The sequence below is a fragment of the Stylophora pistillata genome, chromosome 7, assembly GCF_964205215.1.
Source record: "Stylophora pistillata chromosome 7, jaStyPist1.2, whole genome shotgun sequence".
NCBI classification, from domain to species: Eukaryota; Metazoa; Cnidaria; class Anthozoa; order Scleractinia; family Pocilloporidae; genus Stylophora; species Stylophora pistillata.
This window is the reverse complement of record NC_142525.1, coordinates 20,621,110-20,629,815: the sequence shown is the minus strand read 5'-3', so window position 1 is coordinate 20,629,815 and position 8,706 is coordinate 20,621,110. Positions and strand designations below refer to the sequence as shown.

General features: G+C 40.3%; 1 protein-coding gene across 1 annotated transcript in view; it reads left to right on the top strand.

Annotated features, from left to right (window-relative positions):
• Nucleotides 1–3,827, top strand: part of LOC111320078 (scavenger receptor cysteine-rich domain-containing protein DMBT1-like) — an 18,986-nt gene extending 15,159 nt beyond the window's left edge. Inside the window, exons 7-9 of the mRNA XM_088727273.1 lie at nt 1,642–1,938; nt 2,696–2,814; nt 3,207–3,827. Of these exons, the coding sequence (XP_088583399.1) occupies nt 1,642–1,938; nt 2,696–2,814; nt 3,207–3,281 (491 nt within the window). The 3' untranslated portion in view covers nt 3,282–3,827. The remainder of the gene's footprint in view (nt 1–1,641; nt 1,939–2,695; nt 2,815–3,206) is intronic.
• The last annotated feature ends 4,879 nt before the right edge of the window (nt 3,828–8,706 follow it).

Genomic DNA, 8,706 nt, shown 5'->3' with positions numbered 1-8,706 from the left:
GAACAATTGCACCTTTGGACAATCAAAGGTAACAAATATACTTTCAATCTCGCACAATAGTTAATTAACACCACTAGAAAATCAATTGCATAGTTTGACAATCAATGGCGTTTTTGAGACATTCAAAAATGCAATTTGCATAGAGACGCACAATCAATTGCACCTTTATACAATCGTTTATTCCAAATGGTCAATCATTAACGTGAACGGACAAACATGTTTGTAGTAATAACAATCAACCGGGGAAAAAGAAATTTCAAAATTATGGTGTACTGTAATGTGGTGTTTTGTAATTCTCCTTCAATTTCTTCATTATTTAAACATCTTAGAATGTACTTTTGCATAAACCTGTACCACTGTCCAAAGCTAGCAGCCGTGGTCGTGCCAATGTTTCTCTCTGCTGGGCCTGAAGTAGCAACTGAGTGAGAAAATTTCCTAACGCGATTCCTCGTCGTCTTGCCTCTGCTCTGTTGTTCATCTGGGAAAAAGAAATTTCAAAATTGTTCTATTACAGTGTACTATGCTCTGTTGTTCATCTCTTCTCGCTGCTTTGGACAACTTATGACTGCTTTTACGTCTGCCTTTAAGGCACTTATTACTTCCTCCACGATGTTAAGAAACGGGCTCTATGGTGCACTAATGGTCTCGATTTTCACTCGGCATTTCTCGGTAGAAGGTATGGACAAAGATTGAATAATTTTCTGTCACAGGCAAGGCTAAATTTTAACCCAAATGAACATGTGATTTCATTTATGACGGTGCACCAACCCACAACAATCCTGTCATTCCTGTTCCTGGTTCTGAGTTTGTAAAAAACTACCACCATACAGCCCATTTCTTAACATCGTGGAGCAAGCAATAAGTGCCTTAAAGGCAGACGTAAAAGCAGTCATAAGTTGTCCAGAGCAGCGAGAAGAGATGAACAACAGAGCAGAGTACACTGTACTAGAACAATTTTGAAATTTCTTTTTCCCAGTTGATTGTTCTTATTATACACATGTTTGTCAGTTGACCATTTCAAAGAAACGATTGTATGAAGGCGCAATTGATCCTGCGTCTCTATGCATATTGCATTATTGAATGTCTCAAAAACGCCATTGATTGTCAAACATGCAACTGATTTCTATTGGTGTTAATGATTAAGCATTGCGCGAGATTGAAAGTATATTTGTTATCTTTCATTGTCCAAAGGTGCAATTGTTCATCAGTTGATGCTATTGAATGTTAATACATATGCAAAGGTGTTATTGAATATTCGTTCGCGTTAATGAAGTTCATGGAAGTGCTAATGAACGTATATTTGCCGTATAGTTTCAACTGTTGACGTAAATGAACGTATATTTTGCGTAAATGAACAGCGACAGGTGTAGTAAGTGTGAAAATCGATGGATGTGTAGATTTTTGTGGTTCCGCAGCCTCAAACGCTTTCTGAAAATAAATTGGTATTTCGTTTCATAAATCGATTTCTTCCAAAGTCCTGCAGTCCTGCACAAGAAATTAAGAAATTTAGTGTGGAAAAATGACTGCTGCCGCTTTTCCTCGGTTCTTTAGATCTGTAGTCAATAAATTAAATTTAGGTTCAAACGTTTATTGATTCATTCTTGCTTTTTTCTGTTTCATTCCTTTCCAATGTTTTTACAGATGCTCCTAGTTTTCCGGTATTTGTAAACAAAAACGTTGACACAATAACTATCAGATGGTCACCAATTTATCTACAACCTGCAACATATACCGTAGATATAAGACGTGGAGAAGAAACAGCTTGGAGGAACGCAACGTGTAAACAGAGTATTTGGAAGAATCATTGCACAGTGACCGACACAGTTGCGGAAGTTGTTGGCCTCCAAGAGGACTCTGTGTATCATTTTAGAGTTTATGCTAACTACAGAGGAGTCAGAAGTGACGCCAGTTTACCGTCAGGAGCCTTTAGAACAGCAGGTGATGTGGGATTATGTAGTTTTATGAATTGTTGCCGTTTTAGAACTTTTTTTTAAGTATTATTAAAGCGGAGCATTCAGACTTTAGAATGTGCTGTTTTTACTTACATTTTCACTTATTTGTCATTAGTACAGATGCATAAGTGTTTGCTAATTAAATGAATAGTTACTTGGCAATTCTAACGAGTTGAACTACTTGCAGAATAAGACATCACGTCTCGACTATCACATTCGATGTACGTATAGAAACTGTAAAAATAAAATAACAATACTTTAAGAATCTTGAAATATATTTCGCTCTTCGAGCCTCATCAGTCAAAAAAAAAAGATTCTTAAAGTATTGTTATTTTATTATTACAGTTTCTATACTTGCGTCGAATGTGATACTCGAGACGTGGTGTCTTATTCTGCAAGTAGTTCAAGTTATTCAAACGCATTCCTAGCCTCAGCAACTACTATTTCTTTAAGAATTCTAGCGAGGCCGGACAATTGTTGAAATATATCTTTATTTCATGCATCAACAACACAATAAAGATATGTTATGACGCTAGTTACCTTCGCCTTTTTGTTTACTTAAGGTAGAAGTTTTACCTTATCTGGACATCACAGGCCTATTTATTATACTACTGGCACTTGAAACAGCAAGTGCTGGTCACGGTTCAACTTGCTGCATATAAGGTTTTTCACGTGCTCGTTTGATTATTGAAAATAAGATGACCGTTCATTACTATACATGTAGGTGGAAGTTTCTCTTTCAGGTTTCCTAGTTTGTTTTTCAGTATCGGCTGAACTGGTGCTGTGGCAGGTACCTCTTACGGGATTTCAGCGTAAGATGAAGGGTCATGGAGCGCTTCAGGGCTGGAAATGTCTATCAAAGGTATAAATGGCTAGTTTGAGGTGATGAGCTATAATCATGATAATAGCAGTACTTTATTCACATATACACAGGACGTTACACGGTATTTTGACATATATTCACATATACACAGGACGTTACATTTGTATTTTGACTCGCCCTATGGGCTCGTCAAAATATGGCACAACTCGTAAAAATACTCAGCAATACTACACAACAAAACGTCTAAAAAGATATATATATCCTCGAGATAACGTACATTTTCTTTTCATCGCGAGAAACCGATATTGTACGAATCGTAAGGCAACTAGTGCAATATTGGTTTTCAAATGCAATTTAATGCGGAATTCACAAGATTTTATTCAATTATGCCATTCTAAGAGGAATTGCCTGTTTGTTTTGTTTTTCCTTAGTGGCGTGAGCCATGTTTTGGGATCCAATCCTGGAACCTGCTGCTGTTAAAAACATCTTTCACCTCCTGCATTTGAATTGTTACACTTCAGCTGTACCCGACCCTAACTGCGGGGAAACAGATCAGGACTGATAGAGCTACTACACTGTACATACTGTGAATAAATAAAGAGCTAACCAAAGTAGAGTTTTGTTTAGGTGAAAAAAATAAAAAACTGTCAGCAAGACGCGTAGAATAAGTCCAATCCCCAATTTGAAAAACATGCTAATTTTTTTCGCGGATCGCCAAATTACGCCAATCTTTAAAGGACTCGATGTCCTGCCTCGGACGCCTTCAAATTTTAGCAAAGAAAACAATCAACTTTTTTAACCATTGTTACAAGAGAATATTCTCCTGCCTGTCACGTTGTGTTAGACAGATCTGAATAAAATTTCATCGGGAAAAATACTTTACTCCGTTAGTCTAGTTCGGTACGCAATGGCAGGATTTTCCTCGTCTATCTGATCACTTTCTACTTTCCAGGGAAATAAAGTATTTGAGCGCCCTTATTGGAATGTATGTGACTAGTACCCTGGATCCAGTTACTGGTAGCAATTTCGAAAAATATTTTAATTAAAAAGTTGGAAATATTTTGATCATTAAAGCGACCCAGCCTTCACATACGAAAATACGCCACTCGGTTCCTGGATGTTGTGGTCCTACTGGTTCTACGAGCGTTTTAGTTTCTGGAAAAACACTCCCATCCATATTGTAAATAGAGATTATTCCATGGAAAGTATGCACGAAAGATTTTCACTCAGGAATTGCAATGCATCAAAAAAGCGAACGAGTGAGCGCAGCGACCGGGTGAGTGAATGAAAATCGTTCAAGCACTTTCCATGGTATTATATTTCTATTTATTATATAGAATAACTTGGATATCAACAAAGTTGAAATGGTAAATTGGCCACCGTAACGATTACAAAAGCTGACGTTTCGAGCGTTAGCCCTTCGTCGAGCGTTAGCCCTTCTTCGAGCGTTAGCCCTTCGTCGGAGCTTCGTCAGCTTTTGTAATCGTTACGGTGGCCAATTTACCACTTCAACTTTGTTGATATATCCCAGTTATTTCGTTACTCCCATCGACGTAGCCCCAAACAGTTTCTTTCGAAACTATCAGCCTTTATTTATTATATAGATACTGATGAAATACCAGGATTTTCTCCTTTTACTAAAAAATGATATCTTCACCGCGCGCAGTGAAGATACTATTTTTATCTTTCACGTGTGAGGATATTGGTGTGGCCATGGTTACCAACATAATTACCCAATTGCTGTTTCGAAAATGAATAAAAAAATTTGTCTTTTATGTGGAAATTTCATCAGTATCTATGTAATAAACAGAACATTACATGGCCGCTTGGGAATACGAAATTTTATCTTCGAGTGCTGAAAGTATCTCTCACTCGTTCGCTGCGCTCACTCGTGAGAGATACTTTCAGCACTCGAAGATAAAATTCGTATCCCCAAGCGGCCATTTAATATCCTCTATTTCATACATACTGAGATTTAGACTGTGAAGTACGAAGCGAACGACTGTGAAAATTCATCGTTCGTCCAATCAGAGACTCGAGCAATATTAATTCAGTGTGGATCTCAATGTGAATGAAATAAATTTTCAATTTTCGGACGTCTTTCCAACTGCTCCGTCCTTTTGCTGTCCATTTCCCTGCTTGGAGTCTTGAACAAGGAAAACAGGCAGAGTCAACCATTGGCTAACTCTCCCAAGTTTACACAAGAACGCCGAAATGGCTGGAAAACATCTCCTAGTCATGGAAAAGCTTCGTTTAGTGAGTCCGATTTTGCTGTCTGTTCGGAAAACTACGGATGCTGTTTGTTCATTTAACAATGGATTCAATTACCTATTGTCATCTGAGGTGTGGGTTAGTTCAAGTGACACTGCCATTGTTTGGGTTTGGTATGTTGACAGGAATGTTTTTCCTTTTAAGTGGCATTCACGGTCAAGAGGCACAGACGCCCGTGCTCATATTATGCGAATTCATGCGCAACGTTCCATCTTCCACTAATGGACGATCTTGTATTCAAGCTTAATCCTGCTCCCTTGGGGCACACGATACCGACACTAGTTTCTATATAATGATTCTAGGCACACTAATGGGAAAAACGGACGGAATCCCCAGAATTTGAGCCGCCAAAACATTTTACGGATCACTGACAACCTCATCGCAATACGTCGCGTGGCTAGAAAAACCAACCTACAAAACCAAATGGTAGTTTGTAATCTTAATGCTCGCTCGATAAGAAATAAAACAGCTGTAATCTTTGATTACATATCCGATCATAATGTTGACTTGATGGCTTTGACAGAGCACTGGCTTAAACCAAAGGATTCTGCTGTGAAAGCTGAAGTATGTCCTGATGGCTACAGTATTCTCATTCACCCAAGATTAGATCGCCGTGGCGGGGGTACTGGGTTACTCTTCCGTGACTCGTATGATGTATCTATGATTAACTCAGGAGTCAGCGAACGAGGATCGTTTGAGCATTCGGAGTGGCTCGTGAAGGCACCTTCTCACAATCTGCGGGTCATAGTCATATATATACCACCTTTTTCGGAGGATCATCGCGTTCCGATTAGTGACTTTCTATCGGAGTTTCCCGAATACCTTGAAACACAACTGTTATGCAAGGAACTCTTGTTTATAACCGGCAACTTTAATATTCATGTCGATGACCTTCAGGACTCTGACGCCAGAAAGTTCTTGGAGATGCTAGAAGCCTTGGGATTGGAGCAACACGTAGACCAACCTACACATAGGGATGGGCACATACTCGATCTAACCATCACGCGCATGTCCGAGAGTCTGGTCAGCTGTAAACCTGTGGTTGACCAATTCATATCGGACCATGCCACTGTGCGATGTCGGCTTGTGCCACTCAGGCCTTGTCTCCTGGTTAATACCATCAACTATCGGAAAATCAAGTCTTTTGACACGGCCCAACTGAAAGAAGACATACAGCGGACTTCCCTCTACGCAAAAGAAGAACCAGCTGCTGCCGATGACTTGAACGACTATGCAAGGGAGTAAAACACTACCCTCTCCGAGCCCCTTCATATTCATGTGCCGGAAAAGACAAGGACTCGGGTTATTCGTCCAGTAGTTCCGTGGTATAACGAAGATATTGATCAGGCTAAGCGCGCCCGCAGAAGAGCTGAACGCAAATGGGGGAGAACGTGACTTGCATTGGATTTGGCGGATTACAAAGAGAAACGAAATCATGCCAGAAATCTCACGAATAAAGCCAGAAAAGAATTCTATACTCAGTTCGTAGAGGAGAATAGCTCAAATCAGAGAAAGCTGTTTAATGCCGCAAATAAGCTGCTGGGAGAGCGCAAACAGTTACGCTTCCCTGAGCACGCAAACAAAACCGTGTTGGCGAACGATATTGGAAGGTATTTCGTACGTAAAATAGAGCGCATTCGCACAGACATTGACTCTATCAATCTACAACCACAAGATCAGGACCTTGTACCTCATGACAGTGTTACAGACACTACGCCACACTCTTTTAATGGTCAACGCATCCCTGTCTAAGGGGCACTTCCCAGATGAGTGGAAGGAAGCTGTAGTTAAAAACCTACTGAAAAAAGGTGCGAAAGACCCTGGTCACAAAAACCTAAGACCAGCGAGTAATTTGCAATTTGTTTCAAAGATTACTGAGATAGCGGTTTTCAACCAGATTTATGCCCACGTAAGGGATAACGGACCCTTCCCAGAATTACAATCTGCGTACAGAAGAGCACATAGTACAGAGACGGCACTGTAAAAAATTGTCAATGACATTCTACTAAATATGAACCGCCAACATGTGTCTTTGTTAGTTCTCCTGGACTTAAGTGTGGCATTCGACGCGGTGGGCCATAATATCCTTCTTCACCGTCTAGAGACCTCGTTTGGCGTCACCGGCGTTGCTTTCAAATGGTTCGGTTCTTATCTATCTGGTCGGACCCAGCGAGCTATTGTGGACGGGAAACTGTCAGAGAGATGCCACCTGTCGTCTGGTGTGCCACGAAGATCATGCTTCGGTCCTCTTTCATTCTCTGTTTATGCTAGCAAGCTCTTCGACGTAATAAAGACTCACCTGCCCCACGCCCATGCATATGCTGACGAAACTCGATTGTACCTCTCATACAAACCGGACAGTGAAGTTTGTGAGACGAACGCCAGGTGTGCCATGGAGCAGCGCATCACGGCTGTAAGAGCGTGGATGGTTGCTGATAATTAAGCTGAAGCTTAACGAAGACAAGACCGAGTTCATACTAATTGGGACCCGCCAACAGCTCTCCAAAGTACAAACTGATAGTCTGTTTGTTGCCAATACTGCCATGTCGTCTGTAAGCGAAGCTAGAGATCTCGGCGTTTGGTTTGACTCTAAGTTTCGATTTCAAACACATAATATCAAGACATGGCAGTCAGCGTTTTACTATATCAATGATATAAGACGTATAGGTAAATTTTTATTATTTGAAGCTGTAAAGACGTTACTTCATGCATTAGCCATCAGCCGCCTGGATTATTGCAATTCAGTCCTGTATGGTATACCGGCTATCTAAACGAAGAAACTACAACGCGTGCAATACGCAGCCGCGAGACTTCTCACAAACACACCACACTGCGCGCATATCACACCTGTCATGGTGGACCTCCACTGGCTGCCTGTAAAATTTACAATAATTTTTAAAGTTATTTTATTCACCTTTAAAGCTGTAAATGGTCTTGCACCTGCATACGTTACTCGTCCTTTATCTCCTAAACAGTCTAGTCATAACCTTAGGTCTATTGGTAACCACACTCTTGCAAGGCCCAAAATCAAATCAGCCAAGATGACTGGAGAGAGAGCCTTTGCGGTTGCTGCTCCAGCCTTATGGAATGTATTGCCACCCAGTCTTAGGAATATTGTCAGTATTACTTTATTCAAGAGGCAATTCAAGACACATCTTTTTAGGGAAGCATATTTTTAGATATTATACAGTTTTTTTTATCTATCCGATAATTTATTATTATATTACATTGTTCGTTAGCCGCATCTGTCAAATCTATCTACTATATAAACTGTTTTATTACACGACTCGGGCAGTCAGAGGGCCAATAACTAAAATCAACCAATCAAAATGCTCTATTGCCGGTCCGATATTCTCTAAGTATTGGACCGGGCACTGTCCCGAATGGTCCCGAATGATACCGCACTTGTGTCCCTTAGAACTTCAGTCGTATAATAAATCTCTTATTAACCAAGCTTGCTCGGGGCCGTACTGGAAGAATATCGGCCCTCGGTCTTTTTTGTACGGACCTCGCTGCGCTCGGTCCGTACTGTCAAGACCTCGGGCCGATATTTTCCGAGTACCGCCCTCGCGCTTGGTTAAAAAGATATATATATATATATTAATTACTATATCAAATGTAATAATAATATTATTAATTGTAAATAATATTTTCATAGTC